A 21936-nucleotide genomic window follows, 5' to 3' on the forward strand; every position below is an offset into this window, starting at 1 on the left:
TCTTCAATCCTCAAATTTAAAAATGATCCACTGAAACGTACCTGATTTAGCAAAGAGTACAGAGAATTTCCGATAACAAATTCAATGACAGACTTTTTTATGCTTAATACATATTCTTCTTTTACTTCCTTCACTAAATCGTTCAAACATTCCTTATACTTTTGCTGCCATTTAATAGGGATAACACTTAAGATGTTTTCCAAAAGATCACTGCCCATTGATCCCACGTAATCGTCATCGATCCCTTGTGTTAAATAATAATAATACCGCAATATATCCCTGTCGTTTTTCGTAACAAAATCTTTTATCTCTTCATCATCATCATCATCATCTTCTTCTTCCATTCTCTGTACACATTTTTTCCTCTTAGCACGCATCGTTTCCTTTCTCCTCTTTTCTTTTATAACGTTAAGAAGATGCATTCGAAATTCTTCTCTTTTCTGAGAAAGCAATAGGTACTTGTACGTTTTTGAAACCGATTTCTTCTTGCTACATTTCATGACTGTATTTGTAGTATTTTTCCTATGGTATGTTTTGCTTGTCGACTACTTTACGTTCCTTGAATGTTTCAGATACCTGGTTTCTTCTTTGAACGATGCCAAATCTAAATCGAATCGAAATCACTGTACGTCAATACAAGGTATCACTCGAAGAAAGATGTTTCTTCGATACCCAATACTTGTAACCTATCCATTTTAAATAATATAGGCTTGTACGTGAGTTTCTATGACAACCGAATACGTTACCTTCTCTATTCTCTTCGTGTCCACCTCCATTTCCAACTTTTTTTCCAATAATTATGGTACAAATAAACATTGTAAAAGTTTAAAGAAAAAGTTGCAAACGAAATAATTAATGAACATTCTTGTTTACATTTGTACGTTTATTAACAGATACACAGAAAATTAATGTTATATCTGTTTACGTAACTTACAATTGAATGGATGTATGTATATGGTACATATGCACACGTATTCTGTAGTAGGTAACTGGACAGTTTTATGCTTATTCGGCCGCTTTACAGCAATACGTTCAATTGTTTATTTATTATAGCGGCGAATAAACTCTTTTAGTAAAGAATTAGTAAAAATACTTTCCGAAAAAAAGCAGTTCTTGGACATGTGATTTACTGATACTTATAATGCCGGTCAGAGAAACAATGTTTACGCAACTAATGTGTGCGTGTAAATATATATTTGCATGTATTTATAACGTATTCTTTTGATTGTCAGTCGATAGATTCTTTTTTTCATTTTTTTGATCCCACATTAAGTAATTTTACAGTTAGTTTACCTCTTATTTTTCACCTTTCTCTCTCTCATTCACACGCTCGCTCTTACACCTCCTCTCTTCTTTACACTCTCTCTTTGCTTCCTTCCTGCTTTTCAATTACAATTCATCTGATTCTCTTCGTCTCCTCTTTCTCTCTTGTTCCTGTACTTTCAATCAAGGCATACACCATTCATATAATGATATTACACGAAACAGTAACGATATATGTATGCGTTTAAAATTACAACGAACATACCACCAATTTATTTTACACCGACGTCGTTTCTTTTTCATGCGTTGTACCAACGGTGAAGTACCTTCTACGTGACAGGGTACAACAAAGAAGAGGATCGTTCGCCAGATTTAGTCATGAAACTGGAGCACGAAATTTCATCAACGAAAGTTAATTCAATCGTTGGTACATCTAGTTAAGTGTAAACGGGTATCCTAAAATGTATACGTACATACATACAGACACACAGGACATACGTACATAGAAAAATACACACGTATAGATGTACGTATATGTATGCTTCTACACGCTGGAAATCAGAGAAATGAAATATTAATGAAAGTGTAAACAAACTGTAGCTTAAATAAACGGAATAAAATTACATTAAACTAAACTAAATTACATAATGTCGAATAGCGCAAAGAGAGGTTGGTCGTTGCCAGTGAGCTGTTCTTTCTCGCCATCGGTTAACTCACATTATTCGGCAAAACGACGAGTACTCGCGGCGCTCTTTATTATTTTATCGATCGAATTAATGGCTGCTGCTGGGTAACTCTGGAACGTGGCAAGCGATTAAGGTCTCGTGAAGCGATACCGGTACGGTGTCCAGGCGAATAATTCTATGAAAAGAACAGACACACTGATAATGTAAAATATTCTTTTTAAATATGTATCGTACATACGCATTGCAACGTGCAGCGCGATGGTACTACTTACGTCTCGATACCGTTTCATACCTTGTGTCTGTAAAAATGAAGTTCTCGTTTCTTCTGGTTTATCGTATTAAATCGTGTAAATAGTAGGTCACGGTTCGAGCAAACGACTGTATGAAACGAGTATCGAGGTATCGTTGATGCGATGATGATCTGGAACCCTGCGTTACTTGTGTATGGACACGTGATACCAGTTATCAACTATGTGAAGTTAAGTCGATTCAAAGGAATGAGCGCACGTTCGAAATTATTCTGTGCATTATAATTCCTTGCCACGCATGCTAGATGATATACACGTGTCGTTGGCATCTCGATTCAAGTAATGGAGTGGCAGTAACAGTACAAGGGGCGTTGTAGCTCCTACGGTCTACAGGACAAGTTGAATGGTGGCATGCGTTGATTACTTGCCAATGAAAATGAACGAATTTGCTCTAATCGTTTCTGTGTGTGCCTACGATGAGAAATGTCGCATGAAAAAGCATTTTCTTTTAATCTTGTGGGAAATGCATATGGTTTTAACGTGGTCGTAAATGTATGCGAGCCTCTCTGTTACTCGTTCTTCCTTTACATCTTCGTCTTCCTGTCGTATTTTTCGTTTCATTTCTGCTTTTATCAATATTAACAATCAATTTGCTCGGAAGAATTTTGGCAAAACAGTTTTGGCTGTTGACAAAAGAAAAACAATTGTCGAATATTGGATCGTGAACTGTAAAATATATGAGACTCGTGCATATACGTATATATAATTAGTGTTATGATTTGATTAGGAAATGAGTTGCGACAATAGCAATTGCATACTACGTTCGAAACGATCTACGATTTACCATTGTTGGTGAAACACGGACAGAGCGCGTTCATTATTCGATTGCAGAATCCACGTGCACGATGATTCCAGCCAGTGATGCTCTCGATGGCCTTCAATTTACTTCCTACGTAAACATACGTTTTATTTGTTTCATCAGTACCGAGTGTATCTTCTTTTGTAAAAGAAGCAACGTGGCAAAGATATCGAGAAAATGTACTTCAATTACGGTAACAAAAACGAAAGAAATTCTCGTAATATCTATTTGTCCACGTTTCTTTATCACCTTTCCAATGTTACCCTTACCTTCGTTCGCATCCCCCGACTGAAACGTAACATTAAATAATTAACAAATAATCAGGATGACCGGTGATTTGAAAAATGAAATTTTACCTCCGAGTGCACTTTCCTCTTAGAAGCCTCCGTGGCTGCTGTTTCGATCACCTCGCTTACAAATTTTGTAGTTTCTCTCATCAACTCTTCGTCATCTTTGAAAGCTTCTTTTTTCTGTTCTAGCGTTCCAGTAGCCAAAATCTTTTCACGTTCCTCCATACTCCATTTAGAAGAGTTACTTTTTCCTTTCTCGCCCATCGTTCGCACGTATCCACGCCGAGGATGTTCTCCTTTTCTTTCCAGTCAAATATTCTTACATCTTGATGAAACTGTAGCGATCATTTATAATGTACATATCGGCGCAAAGAGGGACGAAAATGAACGTTCATTTGACTTACATTCGATGAGAGAAACTCGATCGAAAGGCGATTGACCTTTCAAGCGTAGATATCGAGCTACAGGTGGTGCGCATTCGTTTTACAAGGGAGACTGGGTCGGGTTCAGGTCGGGTCGGGTCGGGTCGGGTTATTCCACGTCGTCGTGCATCCAGACGATAAATTGAATCTTTATCGAATATTGCTTCCGACTTCTTCGTTGCCGATCAACTTGTAATCCTAACCAGTTCTCTTCCGTGATTGCAACCAGTTTTAATTCATCAAGTTTTCCATGCCGAACGGTTTCATTTCGTCTGGACAGTAGGTAGAGTATTGCTTTCAACAGTTATCTCCTTCGTATCCGCGCGTTCTCTTAACAAATCGAACAATCAGTATTCCTGTAAACTATATTTTATTAGACATTCGTCAGACGCGTACATCGACGTTGGATAAATTAGTTGAAAAAAAGCAAACCGTACGTAGGTAGGAAGGATAGCGATCGATATACTTGTACATGTTCCAAATTGTCGTGTTCGCGGTACGCCCGGCCAGCCAACTGATTCACTTCGTAACGATCGAACGTTTCCCAGCCTTGGCTGCTGGCTCGTGGCTCCCTTTGCCCGACTGAATATCACCCCGGGAAAATCTTTCGGAGCATGCGTCGGACCTACGCGCGACTATTAACCGAACTAAACCCTGCTTCTCAGTTGTCTGATTTACCACCCTCTTTCTAAGCTTACTCTCTGCTGTCCTCGACATCAGTCCAGCGTATCGTGTTTTCACTTTCTACCCCTTTTTCCTCTTCTCTCGGTCTTTTTATTATTTATCTTCACTTTCCAATAGCGATCATGTTAGAAAAATTTGAAAAGAATTTCAGTTTCTTCGATCCAGTTCCATGAAGTGGAAATAAAAAAGTAGTTAAGAATAATCGTCGAATTACATTTAAAACTACCGATTTTTGTACAAGTTTAGACTTTTTCTTTTCAACAGGTCTCTATTAGATACGCAAAGAAATACACAATGTAGTCTGATCATAGGTGAGAAGAGGAAAGAGTTAAGAAGAGGTGACGAAGTTCGAGTGAGGATTAGAGTATCGCGGAGAGGGTGGTGACAGAGAAAGAGAGAGAGAGTGAGAGAGTAAGATAGAGGGGTTAGAGGGGTTTTCTAAACATAGCTGAAGATCAATATAGTTGAATACTTAACAAGAATTTTCCGGGTAAAAAACGTACTGCTCTGAGCTAAACATGTTACTAATGTTATTTGAGATAGTAATTGCAAAGCCGCGTGAAAGTTAAATCGAATCTATTATTTTCTGCCTTTTCTTTTCCTCCAAGACACGCGTATATAGTAAAATCTCCAATATCGTTGAATGATTTTAGCTGCGCGATTTCGACGATAATGTTCAACTTTCCTTAAAAGGGCTTCTCTCGCGTTTAATTCGCATTCCTTTTTCAACTGGCTGTACAATGCACGCTGAGGAATCAGCTGATTCTGCAAACAAACACGCATAGCTTACTACTGTGTTCTGCACAAAGAACTGCATGGTTGGTAAATTTTATTGAACAAATGATAAGACGAACCTGAACAATAAAATATTCTTTCTCAATAACATCTGCATCGATCAGAAGAGTACTTTTGCAAGTATGAAGTACTCCGATATTGTTATCGTACCTTTTCAGTTGATCGAAGCATACCTTTTTCGCTTTAAGACTGTACACCGTTGTAATAAAATTAACGTTAATAAAAATGGGTTTTCGTAACTTCTTCTTTGTTAAAATTTTTTCTTACCATGCGTCGTATAACTCATTTCTTCTCGAATAACGTATATTACTGGTACGTTTTAAACGATCCTCGAACAATTTTACGTCCATTTGTAGCAACTTCTTTCGCGTTTCGTGTTCCAAATTTCTGCTTAACATCTTCGACGAATATTCTGCACTGGAACATTTTCTTATCAATTATTATCACAGACTTATCAGTACATCATACTTTGTTATACAGGGAAACTTACGTGATAGCTGTTAATTTTTCCTTTAAATTTTCATCTATATTTTTCTTTGTTAATTTCACCACTTTCCAGTCTGCTTCAACATTTTTCTGGAAGCGAGAAAAATCTAATCTTTCTTCCTCAAGAGCAATTGTCCATTCTGTTGAGAAGAAATATCGTAAAATAAATATTAATTCAAATTTTCGCGCGCAAGCACAAGGGGAGTCACGGACCTATACACATAGCGCCTCCACCCCTATATCGTCACTCGCCTTAGGACCGTTGCCAAGGAGCGATGAGAACACGGGGAAGGGGAATCCTCTGGGAGGGACCGATCAGGACCGGGAATTCGGGAACCCGGGGAAGGTCTACCATGCTTTGATACTGTACATTGTTTGCTGATTATTTCAATTCAAAATTGCTATTATCATACGTACGTTTTACTTGAAGTGTAAGAGTATCAATGTTTGCCGTAAGATGGTATAACTCGGTCTTCTGGGATTGTTCTATCAAATATCGTTTTGGACTATTTTTTACCATTTGACAGAATAACTGGATCTTTCCAATGAAAATTTTTCCTTTTGAATAAAAGTTTTCTGTGGCTGTCTTTCCGACTCCAACATCTATATACTTTTATTAAAAAATTTATTTTAAAAAAACGTACAAACGATATCTTTATAGTTACCTACCTTCTCTGCAAGCACCGTTAAAAACTCATCCATTTTGAATCGAAAATCACATTGCTTTCTGTTTCCTATCCCTCAGAAGACATCGATAACTCCTATGTAACCATAGTTACTACCGTATTAATTAGATGACTTATATGCTATATACGTCTTCATCGTTTTCGCAATAAGTATGGAAGTATTTACTTAAGTGTATCAATACCTATACAAGATTTTAAACAATGACTAATTGCAAGCTGTGTCATTATCAGTCACAGATTAGGCTATATAAAATTAGTAACGATCCGTAATAGTAAATCAAACGTACTGTAATATATGTATAAATAATTAATATTACCTAATTAGCAAGAAAATTTAAAAGTCCTGCGTCGTTTGATGAATTTCTTATTTTATTACACCTGCGTTGCCACTAGGGTTGTTAGTGTCGCTATATCGACATGAAATTATCAGAAGATTAATTGATTTGAAATTCGAAGCCATAATGTTTCAATACTGGCAGTAATTACAAATACAAAAAGACTGGACATGCCTTTGTTCTCAAGGAATTTCAAACACCCTTGTAAGAATCTCATACTTGTATTTCAAAAAGACCGCAATATTTTTTAAATTCGATTCCAGCGCCATCTATACAAAAGTGGCTGAAACTACTCAACAACTTACCGACTAGTTTCCGCGATCTCCCGATAGGTGCGCTAGTGTTCCCCTGTCTTGGAAACCCAGTCGGTAAGTTGTTGAGTAGTTTCAGCCGTTTCTGTATAGATGGCGAAAGGATCGAATTTTAAAAATATTTAATTTACGGCGGTCTTTTTGAAATACAAGTATGTCAAACAATTATTATTTAGGTGTTGTGCTGATTTTAACTGATTTCTGAAAAATAGAATCAAAGGGAGTCAAAATTGTGTTTTTTCCGTTGTGATTATCCATTTTTATACTATATAGGATAGACCAGAGGGCGCTTATTCTCGAGGCAGAGATTCAAGGCTCCGCGATAGCAATGGTATGTCCAGTCTTGTTGGATCTGTAGTCATTGATACTTGCAAAGAATCGTCTGCGACATAACAAATATGGCGTATCGTGGTGTGAAAGGTTCTGATCCGTTTGTTTCAAAAACATCACGAAATGAGCGATTTGCGCAAATGTCGAAGCAGGAGCAGATTATTCAACAAAAGAAGCTTGAAATACAGGCAAAGATGCAAGAGCAAAAAGCGAAAGAAGCTGTGGAAAACATGAGAAAAACGAACGCGCTATTGCCGAATTCGGCAGGCGATCAAGCGAGTAATTCTACCAAGTGAGTAATTTTCACTTTCGAACGTATATTAAGTTTATTATCGTGGCAACTGCGTTATTACGTGTCACACGATTATAGTAACTATTTACATCCATGATAATTCTTCAATTGTTATTGGTGAGTGACGTGTATTGTTAAGGACAAAGATACAAACGAACGTTGAGTCATTAATATTTGGACTATGCAAATTTCATATATACTGCTTTCCATTCGATTTTATGTTCAAGAATGTCTCGTTATTATTTAAAAAAAAACTTTCTCCTATAGAAAAGAAGAGGAGAAACCGACAGCATCGCAAACGATCAATTTATTTGCTAACGATGGTAGTTTTTTGGATCAGTTCAAAAAAATTGCAAATAATAGTAAAGGCGGAGGGGAAACAGAATCTATGTTTCCATTGAAATCTGAAGAGAAAAAGGAAGAAGCGAGCAGAGAAAATGCATATGAGAAAGAACAAAAAAGAAACAGCGACAGAATCAGAGATTCCGAGAACAGAAGAGATCGTCGAAGAGGCGACTCTCGCTGGGGAAGAAACTCCGACAAAAGACACAGCTCTTCTTCGAGTCCGTCTCCTACCAGACGTTCTACGTCTCAAAGTCCGGAAGCTCGACGTTCCTTCAATCAATCATCTTCCAATGGTCAGCGTATGCAGCAGAGTCAACAGCAATTTCTTCCTCCAAATGGAAATTCATCCAACGTCCCTTCCTTCGCGCCTCAGTCTATGATACATCTTACCGGTGTACCACCGCCTAACATGGGAAATATCATAACGAACGTTCCACCTCCAAATTTATCGAGCTTACCACCTCCGAAAGTTACGGGAAACAGTTATTCTGGAACGAACAACCAGCCCGGAAATCCAAGAATGCAGATACCGTCGTCGCACGCTATACATCAACCTCCGCCTTCTCTTTCCGTACAATCCGTTCCACCCAATACCAATATACCTCCTCCGAATATTCATATGGCTCGAACAGTACCGCCTAATGTACAAAACTTGCCGCCTCCGCCACCACCACCACCTCCGCTCTCATCGACGCCTTCCTCGTCAACGACATTACTGCCATTATCATCCTCCCCTTCTTCCTCTTCCTCTTTCACTTCCACCTGCGCGTCTACCTGTTCGTCCGGTTCACCGTTAACGTCATCGACGATGCATCTATCGCCGTTGACGTCGTCCTCGTCACCGCTGACGACCCCGCTGTCGATGTCTTCGCTACCATCTACACCGTCCGCGACGTTAACGTCGACGGCATCCGGTACGCAACAGCGTATGTTCCCAAACGCGCAACAGTGCGGTGTGCCACCTCCTGGACCATTACAACCGACAAATTTACCACCTCCGAACATCCCTCCCCCAAACTTGTTGTCGACGATGACACAAATGCCACCAAATATGATGCCGATTCCCGGCTCGCAGACGATCACGGTTAACGTACCGAACGCGACCAACGTGCCGAACGTTCCTCCACCGAATGTACCACCCCCTGTGATGATGCCAGCTCCGCCACCGGTTCATAACGTGCCCTCGAACATCAATTCAGTTCCACCGCCAAACTTGAACATCCCTCCGCCGAATGTACCACCGCCTCCACCACCTCCTTCCTTGATTCAAAACACTGCCCCACCGCCATTGATGTCCACGAGTTACCCTCTTCCTAATCAAGTTAGTCAGGTAGCCATGGGACCACCCAATCTTCAAGTGCCACCACCAGTCAGGCCAATGATCGGTCTTCGGCCTTCGGAACAGCTAGGTACGATAAGTCGATTATTTACATATATATATATATTTTTACTTCGACGTATCGCCTCGTGCCCGTTTTAATCCCAAGGCCAAGTTGCCCGTTGTAAATATAATTGGCAAAGAGTTAAGCACAGGCATGCACGCGATACGTTGAATACAATAGGAAATATATCGTGTATATACGATGGAAAGATGAAATTTTGTAAGATCTACAAGCGAATAGAACAGAAATAAAACAAGTTTTAGCGTTGTTACGCATGTCTGACAAAGGCTTCTAAGTGTGTCCCGTAGAGGCTGAGCAGCTGGCACGCATCGTCGCTGACTGCGGGGATGAAATCGAACAGGAAGCGCGAGAGAAGAATGCCCAAGATCCTAAATTATGGTAACTACTGTCCTCTCAGGTCCTCGTCTCGTGTTTTAACGCGTCGCATCACCCTTCCATCGAGATACCCTTCAACTTGCGTATCGTTCGTTTTTCTTTTTATTTCAACACGTGTGAACCAGATCTCCGCTTGAGCAGGCTTAATCTTGCAACGCTACCTTTTTTCTCTTCTTAATCTTGTCCGATCAAGTAGCGGACGATACAATTAACGATACGGAAAGTTGCTTCACAACTTATCAGCATTGTATCAATAACATTTCCATTACCCGTAATATTATCCAACTGATCAAGTATACCATAATACTAGTTAACGAAAGTTCTCAGTGAAATATCATTTTGTATAATGAAAAAAAGAAAGAAAATTTTCACTTCTATTTCATCGTTAATCTGCTATTCTTTTTGTAGTTATAACAAATCAACAATTAGTTACACGTTTTACTATCTTTCTTTCTTTTCTAACGAAGGAAGCTAATCTAGGAAAATATGTTACTCGTCAGAGTCTTAAGTATTATTTTAATCAAGGTTTCTGCACCAAAAGCAAAGTGCAGCGTATCTGCAGTACAGGGGGTTAGTGGCAAAGTACCGTGCCGAAAGATCCACGAAGGAGAGTAAGAACAGTGGCGCGGAACCTTATTGCCCGGAAGAAGCTCTCAGTGATAACGACGATAACGATCATGCGAACATCGGCAAGCACAGCTTTACGCAAGGTCGGTCAGAAATCTGAATTATATTAAAAAGAAGAAAACATAGCTTTTATATAATGCCTTTTATCTTTTAGAAACAGAAAAGAAAAGAGAGAGGGAGTCGGAGGATAATTGTACGTATCGGTCAAAGGAGGACAACAAGGAAGAACGTAAACGAAAAAGACGCAGTCGTTGGGGTGATCCGGATAACAAAGTGCCTATAACGGAAATAAATACAGTGACCGCCCGTAAGCAACAAAGCAGCAGCCTTTTGCAACCTGGCATTGCAATTCCTGGACAAATTGGGCAACCAGCCGTTATTATTCCATCAGCAAAAATGCAACGTACGGAGGCAAAGAATCCTATGCTGACTAAAATTTCTCGAAACGACCCTGCCTTGATACAGTATGCTCGACAAACCTTTGGTACGTTGGACTTAACCGAAGAGCAATGGAAAAAGGCAGAGGATCATTACAAGGTTCGACACGGATTTATTCTTCTGTTATTCTGCTGATGTTTCAATTTCAATGGTGTTACATCTACTTTTTTCCCTACAGATAAATCTTTTGTACCAAAATTTATTGAAGAAACGAGAAGAAGTAAGACGTTTAGAAGCGCAAGGGAAACATAAATACGAGTACGATAGCGACGAAGAAACAGAAGGCGGTACGTGGGAGCACAAGCTTAGGTCAGCCGAGATGGAGGCCACTCAAATGTGGGCCGAAGAACTGACCGCTCAAGCGGAAGGGAAACATCATATCGGTGACTTTTTACCACCGGATGAACTTAAGAAATTTATGGAACAATATAACGCGGTCAAGCAAGGGAAAGAACCCGATCTTAGCGATTACAAGGAGTACAAACTCAAAGAAGACAACATAGGTAAGCGCGACCCTCGTCAAGCTAGATCGTATGATCATTTCCAATGGTTGCATCAAAGGATCTTTTATTTTTTAGGATTTCAGATGTTGCAGAAGCTCGGTTGGAGCGAAGGGCAAGGATTAGGTAGCGAAGGTAACGGTCGTATCGACCCAATCAATAAGTAAGTGAACCGAATTCGTTTCTGGACGCGTTTCGGAATAAAATGGTATATTACAAGAAACTTTTGTTACAGAGCAACAAATAGATTCGATAGCGCTGGTTTAGGTTCCGAAAGACCGGACGGTGTATCCAGAGACGACGATGAATTCGATGCCTATAGAAAAAGAATGATGCTTGCCTACAGATTTAGGCCTAATCCTTTGGTAACGATTACTCTCAGTAATATTAGTTATACCCTTATATTTTCTAAAGACTAACTAAAATTTTATTTTGTAGAATAATCCTCGGAGACCCTATTATTGAAAACTAGAGCATCGATAGTTTATATTTGTGGCATTATATATACATATATATATATATAAATTTTTTATTTAGTTGGAACAAAGAATCACCGTTATTTTGTATATTTCAAAGTCTGTAAAAGCGAGAATAACGATGCCTAAGCAATGTTATCTGCTCGAAAGCGCAATCTATATATAATTCAATAAATGAAGTCCCGAACTTGTTTCTACATCAATGCGTATGTTCATTTTATTCCTTTTGCGGCACAAAATTTGCCTTTAACGCGACAGAAACGTGTAGGCATAAATTTAAAAACGTGTATTTATTACACGTTCGATAGCATTCGTCTGTCACGCGAATGTGAGCACGCTGCTTCTACGCCAACTAAAAAACGGATCGAATGTATCCGTTTCAAGGTGATATTAATTTGTTCGCTATAGGTGAATATACGCGATGAAGATTGTTTCTAGAATTTTTTTAAATAATTTGTAAGGGTTCTTTTCTTTTTCTGTTGATTTTCAGAATAGAATAAAAGCGAATCGAACTTATGTTATCCATTCATATATTGAAACATTGAACGTTAATAAACAATATGAAAAGTATGCACGCGTGTCTCGTTCCATAGATCACACCTATTTCTACTTTATCCCAGATTCAATTTTTCAGTTTCTGTTTCTTCATCCCCGAGGTCATCTTTGGAATCTTAATGCATACTTCTAACGCCGATGCGCCCTAATAATCATGGAATGTACAACTTCATGGCAACAGCGGGTATGCAGCTAAGTACTTAATCATATTTTGCATTGAATCGATACTCGATAAATATGAGAGATAAAAGAAATGTTTTTCTGATTATCGTTCTCCACTCCCATACAGGGAAGAAATAAATTTGGTACCACAATGATGAACCATAAGTGGAAGAAAAAAAAAAAGGAATCTCTCCATTTTTCTTCTTTAAATTCCTACAGATAATTGATATTTGGTAGAAATTTTTATTTAAAAAAAATTGACATTAACGATTCTCCTATCTTTCAACTGAAAAGAAGAAAATTATTCGAAAGAGCGCGCAATTTCAAAGTTGATAGCGCATTCCATATGGTAGCTTTTAGCTATCGGTACACATACGAAAAAATGATGAAATTTCTGTCGAACAAAGTTTACAATTAAAAAGTTGTATTATCTATACACTTACTTGTTCCTCGATGTTTAAAAAAGAAAAATGAAACAAAGTTTCTTCGAATGATCGCTATCGTCCGAAGACCCCTGTTATCTGATGGATTTCCGACGTTTATATAAAAATGAAATACGTATATTGCTACATAGTTGTCCGTTATTTTCAATAATTGAAACGTCGGTGCGATAAAATTGAATAAATAACCACTGATTTCTTTTTTTCCTTCTTCGAAGACTAAAATTGATTAAAATATTTAGTACCCGCTCGTCGCAGCTCACTGATCAAGATTTATGCGGTAGTATAATCAAAGATGCTCGATTCCGGGGGGGGCCTATCTTACCTTTCTTTTTACCCGAAATTATTCCCATTCGTTTCTCGTCACCTACGTAACAGATTGAAAAGGAAAAGGAAAAGGAAAAGGAAAAAGAAAGGAAAGGGAAGAGAAGGGGACGGAAAAAGGAAGGGGAACAAGTGGCAACGCAACGAAACGAAACGAAACGGAACGGAACAGAACGGATTCAAACGGATCGAATCGTTTCAGATCGGATCACAGGTTTACTCGGGGAAAGGACGGAAAGAGACCAGAATGGTCGGTAGATCAGTGGGGAGAGGTATAGGTACTCTTTCAGCGCGGACACGTATGTACGTGAAAGTAACTCTTACAGTTCAGCCGAGATCGTACACTTCTTGGTGCTTTATGGTGTCGGTAGTCTCGTCGTTGACTTGCAACTCAAGATACCAGTGGCCACAGCTGTGCACCGGTGTGCAAATTTTCACCGAAATTTCGGTAAAACGATCTAAGAGATCTAGAGATAGAATCGCGCAAGCGCGAACAGGCCCCGATTACGAATCTTCTTCATTGAAACTTCGTTTAATTCATTTTTCATCTCTACTCAATTAAATTAACAGGATCAATTTAATAATCGTCTCAAGATCTTGATACTACTGTCAACGATAAGTTCATCGATCGTAATCGAACTCCATTCGGATCGTTAAGCACGATCGCGACTTTATTCAAGTTTGAATATTACGCGCGGTTCACCAGTACGTCCTTGCGATCTCTTCGCTAAAAGCCCTTCGAACTGTACAACGTTACATCACGTACGATATTTCGATTTTCTTGCTCCCATTAAAGTTCAATTCCTTCGAAAAGAATCGAAAAGGAAAAAATTATCCAAGGTGGTCTACCGTTCGAAGGAAAGTCCAAGATGAGATAGTAAAAAGAAGAGAAAAGAAATTGGCCCACCGAGGAAGCAGATATGGGAAAATATAGTCGATTTGGAAAAGTATCACGGTGCAGCATTATTCTTCGACGTTTATCCATCGAATCTGAAAACTCGGATCTTCGCACAACTTTTTGAAGAACGGGATGACATACACGGTGATATAATATAACGTATAATACACGTGTGGAGAATCGATGTCATTCCGAGGAGAAAGTTTGAAAGAAGAAATATTGTAGTGGCTATTATCGGCACTTCGATTAATAGACTGTAAACAATCAAATGGATAATTTTAAAGGAAAATCCTTTTGGTTATCCTTCCGATTCTACGTTAAATCATCAATTCTCGTTGACAGTGATCGTTGTTACCTGTGAACAGCGCCGATTCTTTCACCGATCTTCTTCAGAGTAAATTCTACTTCATCTGGTGCGTGTATCGTTGACAAGTTATTTTTGTGCGTTTATTCATTTGCCGGGTAATGGTAAATGGTAAAGAAAAACGGTATACTTGCGCGAACAAGTAACCGATTGTTAAGTGATCCTCGTCCCGTGAGTGTCGGTACTTAACTTTTTATAATACTTACAATTATCTCTTTCTCTTGCTCTTCGACATCATCATCGTATCGTCATTCTTTTTCTTTTTCTTCTTCTTTCCCTTTTCCTCTTCGTCATCGCAACCACCGGTCCATTGTATTCGTTCGCTTCATCGATCCTCGCATTACCCTTTTCTCTTCGATTATGAGAGAGGCTATAATAATTACCACCTGCCTGTTGGGTGCCGTGTTCGCTGGAAGTCCTAGACTGCCCAGGACCTCTGCCGATGAACGTAACACGCGTAACGTTAGTAACAATGGAGGCAACGTCGCTGGAAACACGATGCCGGCATCCGTTCGCAATTCTCAACGAAACAGGTGAGTTAGAGGTGTTGTTGATATCATTCAACTTTCTTTATTAAAAATAAAGAAAACAAGAGAGGATCGGTCCCAATGCTTGTCGGCGAGACGCTAATCATCGCTGGTGATCAAACGATGCCGACTTTCTTCCTATAAAAATAAGGACATTAATGATTGAGCGATGTTGCTTCTTTCTTTATAATGAATCGCGTTTACGTTTTGTACGTTCGTTAATAGATCGATGAGTTTTTAACGGTAAAGAAGTAAAAGCAGATGAAGAAGAAGAAGAAGAAGAAGAAGGAAAAAAGAGAAGGTGATCGTTCGAGATTTTGGTTACATAAAATTTCACGCCGCGCTTCGATTGTGAAACAGGTGGTGCACGATTCGTAACCATACGTCATGGACATCGGCAATTTACTTTTGATATAATTCCCTTCGATCAGTAAATCAATCAGGTACTTTAAGTTCCTCTAACAATGTTTCATTATCACCTTTCAACCTTCCTTTTTTCGTTCTTCTTCAATTTTTCTGTTATGAATGGAGGTCGGAGAAATCATGTAATGTTTTCTGCGTGTCTGTAGCATTCGGGTCTCTTTTTGTGTATCCATATACCGCGTGAAATATATAAGTGTAAATATAAAAGATACGTGTCATTGATCCTTTGAAGAAGAACACAAACATGTCTCTTTTCTAAGGATCCTCGAAAGAGGTATCTTTAATAAAAAAAAGAGATGTCGTTTCTGTTACGATCGCGTTAATCGTAAGAAATTAAAGTAAGAATTTCCGCTATTGTCTCGAACAGGTTTATATTCTCCTTCTTCTCGCTTTCTCTTTTTATCTTCTCAATTCGCGCATTGATACAGCAGAGCATTGCTGCAAAAAGGAAAAATATATATATTTTATCGGCACATTGTTTTACATGTATATTGCCATGTGCAGTACCGTCGGCTTGTCGAACTATGTTAGACTTTCGCTTATGTAACATGACAAAACAACAGGCAAGGTACGATTTTTAATGGTAGCAGGTTTTCCTTGATTGGGAAAAACTTGGTGTTCAATAATAGGAGAAAAATATTTTTTGTCATTCTTTACGTTACTTTGTTACGACACCTTCTATGAACTGCTTCGAGAGATCAAGTTGTTCCTTTCTCTTCCTTTTCTTTTTTTTTCGTTTCCCTTTCTCGAAATTCCCTTATTTGTTTTAAGTAAATTATTGAAAATTTTTAATTATCATTTTAATGAGCATTCGAGAGAGTTGAACTGTGTATGTACATTCTATTTTATGTATCCCCTTCCCCCGCACACACGCCCATACACGCACCTGTATTAACGCATAAATTAAAACTCTATCTGAATCATGATGCATAATAATTTCAGCTCGATGTATCATAAATATCGGCTCATTTTCAAAACTCTTCATTTTCTAGTAAAACTCTATCGTTTTCGTTATCTTCACTTTTATCAGTTATTAAATTTCAGTTGAATAATTTGCCTCTGCTTTCTCTTGCTCCCCTCCGCTATTTCCTTTGCAAACGTGCACGCGACAAGAAAGAAAAAAGATGAAAGGGTTAAAATCAGATCCTTTGATATTATCGTTGCGTAAAAGAAATTTTAGTTTCACTAGAAATGCATCGTGTCCCAGAAAGGGTAATTGTTGAATAAATTGTCTGAGTGTCTAAAACACATCGGTATCGTTATAACAGGTGATCGAATGAGAATCGATTAAATAGCAAATATGGAAACAACAATGACGATAATGGGATATACTGGTTTTCTTTTGGTTGCGCAACAAATCCAAGATCTAGTTATGACAATATGGTTGCACAAGCTTCGCTAGATTCCTCGGAAGGAACGAACGAACGAACGATCGCGAATCATGATACAACTACACATACCAGGACTCTATATCGAACGTGGCTAATTCGAAATATTTTACTTTCGTTACTTTCAACAACGTGGCAGAATTTTGTCCTCTCGAACCACGTAAGCCAACGGCAGGCGTGTTTCCTTAGAGGATCGTGCATTATTTCACCTGGATCTTTGTTAGAAATGTCCGATTCGCGTTTCGTAATACCTTCTTCTTTCTTTTTTCTTCACTTTTTGCAACCTTACGGAAGTTTTCTATCGCGGAATGTCGCCTGTTCTCTACTGTTAAACGTTCCACTTCCACTTTTCCATCCAGTCGGTTGCTAGTTTTTCTCCTCTCGTTTCGCTAAACTACTTTTACGACGAATAATTTTGATAATCTTTATGTTTGCGCTTTCACCGTACGACTCGGTTAGGTACATTGAAAAAAATTGAAAGCGCAGAAGAATCGGTAAACCTTGGAAATCTATCGGCTCTTCCGCGAGTATCGTCAAACAATTTCCTATCCACCTTTCATTCACGCTTTCGAATAATTTCTAATGTCTCTGAATCTCCCTTAAATATCGGTACCGCGCGGGAAAGGACGATTAGACGATTAGACGATTAGACGATTGGACGATGACGATAAGATTCGAAAGGATCGTGGTAAGCACAAGGGTACAACTATTGACCTACCTACGAATACATTGCGTAAAATTACAACTTGCATCGTAACAAGAGAAAGGATACCTCGTTGGAAACTGTTTCAGATCAAGCTTTATTTTATATACCATTCATCTATTAATTGATATTTATTAATCATCGTAGATGGAATTATCTTGTAATAGCATTATAAAATTAACAGTGCTTAAATTGTACCGGCACATCGTTTATTAGCTCGGGGCAAAGTACCGTTCACTGTTCCCCCTTTCGTCAACAATTTCCTTCGAGAAATGTTCTAACAAAATATAGAAACGCTCCGGTATCCAGAGTAACGATCACTGACCCTGTAACAGCGTTTGTAACTGCAGTAATACGCGTACCAAAGATTATAAAAAAAAAAAAAATCCCACCGTCGTGCTAATAAATTCGTTATAAATTGATTACACGAACGGCGTTATTCCTAATTAGGTACCAACGATCGATCACGTTTATTATCGATCTTGAAATCGACACCTTTTAGCATTTAACTTATACAGGTATTACATGGATCCTTTTTTTTCGGGAAAAACGGGTATCTCGTCCGAGACGAGAATTTTGTTTCTTAAATAACGAACGCGTCGAGACTTACGGTACGAGTTGAGGCTCATTAAAAAAAGCACACTTTCACTTCTGGTCCACGAAACGAGCAAGTATTTACCTGTATTTTATCGAGCTTAGACGTTGATACGTTCGTTTTATAAGACTTATTTCTATCGTACAAATAAATCGATGAACATCCTATCAATTAGAGGTGGAGATAATTATAGAAAATTTAGGATCTATTTAAAATGCCAATTCACTTTCGAGTTTCCAAAGACGCTACATCTTTCTGAAACTGTGCTTTCAGAGAACAATACCTTTTCAACGTATTCGAGGTGATAGTTTCGACATTGGAATCGAAATTGCAGCGAATCGAAAATCTGGACAAAGCGGTGGAACATTTGATGAGAAGAGTCGAAGCTTTGGATTCACGCGTGAACGATAACATCGATAAAACCGATGCCGTTATCACGAAACTCCGAACACTGGATTTAAAGCTGTTCAATGCTCAATCAAATTTCTTTCCGGTCGAACCTGCGTACGGGACAAGAACCTCTGACAACAAAAATGGTAGCGCGGCTAAAAGCGGTACGTATAGATACGCGTGAAATCGTAAACGTCTGTAACAGAAAAATCGAAAAGAAAAATAGTTTAAGATAACTGGGAGTAATTAATACGTCCGTCGTTTCTTCTCGAACGTTTTCTCTCCTCGATTTTATTCCTGTTACATTCTGTTGACGATCGTTTTCTCCTGTTTTGCACACGTTCAACCTACAATCTCGTATTCATCCGATGAAACAGGTTCGACGATCCAAACGATTAATCAGAAGCAAGAAGACACAGAAGCGTCGGAAACGCTCGGTGAAAAATTATTGTCCCTCGATCAAAAGGTCTCGGACATTGATAACAAACTGATCGATTTAAAGAACCAACTGGACAATAACTTTTTACAAAACGACGACATAAACGCCGAGGCTAGCGAGAAAAAACCAATTAGCATGAGCGTGATCGAGATCACGAAAGCGATGAGCAACGAAGTGATCAACCATGTTACGATCGAGATTGAGAATCTTCGACAGGCGACCACCAATATCGATAGGAAATTACAATTCCATACGAATCTGGTGTCCGATCGTTTGGGTGCTATACAGAACATGGTGACGGACGTACACGACGCGATACTCGTCGGAGCAACCGCAAACGGTCAACAAATCTTCAATGTTACACCGGCTATTGAAGTGTCACCGAAGCAAAGTAAAATCGATCGACTGGTGCAACAGATGTATCCAATGATCACGGTGTCCGATAAAATCGATCAAATTTGGAACGTGGTGGTAAGGAAAATTAATGTATACCTATTGTTAATCGTTGCAAATAATTCTTACTAAATCCTCGATACCGATATCTTCGTTTTCAAAAAAGGTTGGCACCAAAAGTTCCGTGGATAATCTATTACCGAAATCGGACGAATTGCTTTCTCAAACGCAGAGACAGGAAAGAGCGATCAGTGAGATTCAACAAGATTTCAGATTGAAGACGAACAAGATTATTGAGAATCTAGAAGACGTTGAGAACAGGTTGCGCAAACAGGTAGACGATGTACCTGGTACTCTTGGTCAACGTCCGATTCCTGCGGAACTGTTGCTCGATCCAACGATCGATCGACTGGTGGAATACGATTCGAGTAGGTCAGTTTCCGTTTTAGAAGATATCAATTATTCTTCGTTACCTCGTAGATATCTCGGACGACGATCCTACCTCCTTTCTCTTTGATTCAGATACGTTGGATCGACCGAAGAAATAACGACCGAGACAAGTGCTACACCAGTAACACCAACTACCATCGTGTCTTCCTCGGTCTCCATGTCGATGTCGTCCTCCACGTCGTCGAATATCGTCCCGGTTACTGGTTTCAACAATTCTAACATTATCAGCGCTGGTCTCAACAATTCCATCAACTCCACCACTAGTCCTGGGATAGTTGGATCCTCTTCGAACTCTCAACGATCCTCGGCTAAAAATCGTGGAGTTATATTCCCGAGCGTTAAGAATAAACCAAGCCCAGCGAATTCAACCTTCGCCACCGATGCGTTCCTCAGTTTCAAAGATGTTAAGGTGAGACCTACAAGAAAATTAAAATTTTCACAAGAAATTTTAATCAAAATTAATAAATCATATAATTTTTATCTTTCTTACAGGGTTACTCGTGCGTTGATTTACTGAACGCAGGCATGAGAGACAGTGGTGTCTACTATCTTCAGATACGCGGGACAACTTACTGGTTCCTCAAAGTTTACTGCGAGCAGGATATAGCCGAAGGTGGTTGGACGGTAAGGGAATTAATTTGAAACTTTGCATTCCGCTTACAAACGTCCTCGGTTATTCTTCGTATCGTGAAAGACGTTGCAACACCTGTTAATGATGTAAATATCAAATCAAGGATCAAAATTGTAGCAAGTGTGCAACTGGTAATTACCATGTCAAGTCGGTACCAAGGTATCAATTAGCGCTTCGCGTTACTTAGAAAGGGTTGTCATCGCATCAAAATAATCCAACGTATGCAGGACTTGATAGACTTTTCCTTCACGTATACGCAGGTTATTCAAAGAAGAGACGATTTCGGTGAACCAAGGGAGAATTTCAATCGCGATTGGGCAGACTACAAGAACGGGTTTGGCGATCCTGCCAGAGAATTTTGGCTCGGCAATGAAAACATATACATGTTAACAAATAACGAAGATTACATGCTTAGAGTGGAACTGGAAGATTTTGAAGGTAACAAAAGGTAAAAGTAAAAGATGCGCGTTATAAACGCGACTGTATTCGATGGGGCAGTGAGTTTTCATTCGTCCGCGTTTCTTTGTACGTACGTATACCATTAACCCTTTCAAATCACCCCGAACCTCTTCTAACTAACAGTTCCTAGTAATTTGATATCTTTTAACGTTTAAAATACACATCAATCTTTCTCTTCAGGTACGCGCAATACTCTCATTTCAAAATCTATTCGGAAGGAGAATATTACAAATTGGAAATAGATGGATACGATGGGAACGCTGGTGATTCCTTGAACGATCCTTGGTACGGTTCAAACAATAGTCCTTTCTCCACGTACAACAGGTAAAATGATCATTCCTATTTCTTTCTCTGATGTTAATTATATTTGTGTCTTTGATATGCACCTTTGATTTGGATCACACAGAGATAACGACAGGTCATCCTTGAATTGTGCTTCCATGCTGAAAGGTGGATGGTGGTGGAAATCATGCGGTCGTGGATTAAATGGTCTTTACTTGAACGATCCTCAGGATTTGACTGCTCGGCAAGGTACGTGGTTTTATTGTCTACCATTATTTTCTTTCGTGACAAATGTTTTCCATATCAGGTATCGTATGGTTTCGTTGGAGAGGCTGGGATTACACTCTAAAACGCGCCATGATGATGATCAAACCAAAAGGACCCACGGCAGCTCCATAGGATATTAAAATGATACGAAAGAAGAAGAGGGAGAAGAAGAAAATGAGCTAAAAAATTTTTCACAAGTTGTGCTGAGCAGGAACAACAACCTTGTTATTCTTACTTTCTTCTGAAAGATAAAATTGATTTCTATTTCCTTTTCTCTATTAAATGTATGCGTGTTAAGTATCTGGCCTCGATGTTGTGATCACGAGATATGGCTATGTCAATGAAATATGTAATTTTATTTATTTTGGTAATTATCGTGACGTCTGGTCTGTTTG

The 21936-nt window shown here is 38.9% G+C and overlaps 4 protein-coding genes across 11 annotated transcripts; 2 read left to right on the plus strand and 2 right to left on the minus strand.

The window, feature by feature from the left end:
- Positions 1 to 862: 862 nt before the first annotated feature.
- On the minus strand, positions 863 to 3843 carry LOC114876218. Its single transcript, XM_029187457.2, has 5 exons — positions 3751 to 3843; positions 3413 to 3681; positions 3326 to 3344; positions 3042 to 3146; positions 863 to 2124 (listed from the first exon to the last, which is right to left on the minus strand). The coding sequence occupies exons 2-5, from the start codon at positions 3608 to 3610 to the stop codon at positions 2078 to 2080; spliced, it is 369 nt and encodes a 122-aa protein (XP_029043290.1). The 5' UTR covers positions 3611 to 3681; positions 3751 to 3843; the 3' UTR covers positions 863 to 2077.
- Positions 3844 to 4031: 188 nt separating this feature from the next.
- LOC114876195 lies at positions 4032 to 7317 on the minus strand. 5 transcript variants are annotated; one of them, XM_029187420.2, is made up of 8 exons: positions 6737 to 7317; positions 6403 to 6601; positions 6151 to 6343; positions 5738 to 5873; positions 5515 to 5664; positions 5307 to 5436; positions 4206 to 5217; positions 4032 to 4124 (listed from the first exon to the last, which is right to left on the minus strand). In XM_029187420.2, the coding sequence occupies exons 2-7, from the start codon at positions 6433 to 6435 to the stop codon at positions 5032 to 5034; spliced, it is 828 nt and encodes a 275-aa protein (XP_029043253.2). In that variant the 5' UTR covers positions 6436 to 6601; positions 6737 to 7317; the 3' UTR covers positions 4032 to 4124; positions 4206 to 5031. The 5 variants fall into 5 exon arrangements, with proteins under 5 accessions (XP_029043253.2, XP_029043277.2, XP_029043243.2 ...); XM_029187444.2 differs by having other exon boundaries at positions 6151 to 6336; positions 6403 to 7317; XM_029187410.2 differs by having other exon boundaries at positions 6403 to 7317.
- Positions 7318 to 7399: 82 nt separating this feature from the next.
- LOC114876185 (SURP and G-patch domain-containing protein 1) lies at positions 7400 to 12054 on the plus strand. Of its 3 annotated transcripts, none has more exons than XM_029187377.2 (9): positions 7400 to 7687; positions 7955 to 9441; positions 9711 to 9813; positions 10336 to 10520; positions 10592 to 10974; positions 11054 to 11378; positions 11454 to 11538; positions 11611 to 11740; positions 11814 to 12054. In XM_029187377.2, the coding sequence occupies exons 1-9, from the start codon at positions 7464 to 7466 to the stop codon at positions 11838 to 11840; spliced, it is 2949 nt and encodes a 982-aa protein (XP_029043210.2). In that variant the 5' UTR covers positions 7400 to 7463; the 3' UTR covers positions 11841 to 12054. The 3 variants fall into 3 exon arrangements, with proteins under 3 accessions (XP_029043210.2, XP_029043220.2, XP_029043229.2); XM_029187387.2 differs by having other exon boundaries at positions 10598 to 10974; XM_029187396.2 differs by having other exon boundaries at positions 9723 to 9813.
- Positions 12055 to 14052: 1998 nt separating this feature from the next.
- On the plus strand, positions 14053 to 21913 carry LOC114875786 (angiopoietin-2). 2 transcript variants are annotated; one of them, XM_029186487.2, is made up of 10 exons: positions 14053 to 15127; positions 18504 to 18784; positions 18998 to 19530; positions 19619 to 19884; positions 19975 to 20311; positions 20395 to 20526; positions 20794 to 20981; positions 21173 to 21316; positions 21399 to 21523; positions 21582 to 21913. In XM_029186487.2, the coding sequence occupies exons 1-10, from the start codon at positions 14955 to 14957 to the stop codon at positions 21671 to 21673; spliced, it is 2271 nt and encodes a 756-aa protein (XP_029042320.2). In that variant the 5' UTR covers positions 14053 to 14954; the 3' UTR covers positions 21674 to 21913. The 2 variants fall into 2 exon arrangements, with proteins under 2 accessions (XP_029042320.2, XP_029042329.2); XM_029186496.2 differs by lacking the exons at positions 21399 to 21523; positions 21582 to 21913 and having other exon boundaries at positions 20794 to 20971.
- Positions 21914 to 21936: the final 23 nt, after the last annotated feature.

The sequence above is a fragment of the Osmia bicornis genome, chromosome 4 (genome assembly GCF_907164935.1).
Source record: "Osmia bicornis bicornis chromosome 4, iOsmBic2.1, whole genome shotgun sequence".
In the NCBI taxonomy this organism is placed as follows: Eukaryota; Metazoa; Arthropoda; class Insecta; order Hymenoptera; family Megachilidae; genus Osmia; species Osmia bicornis.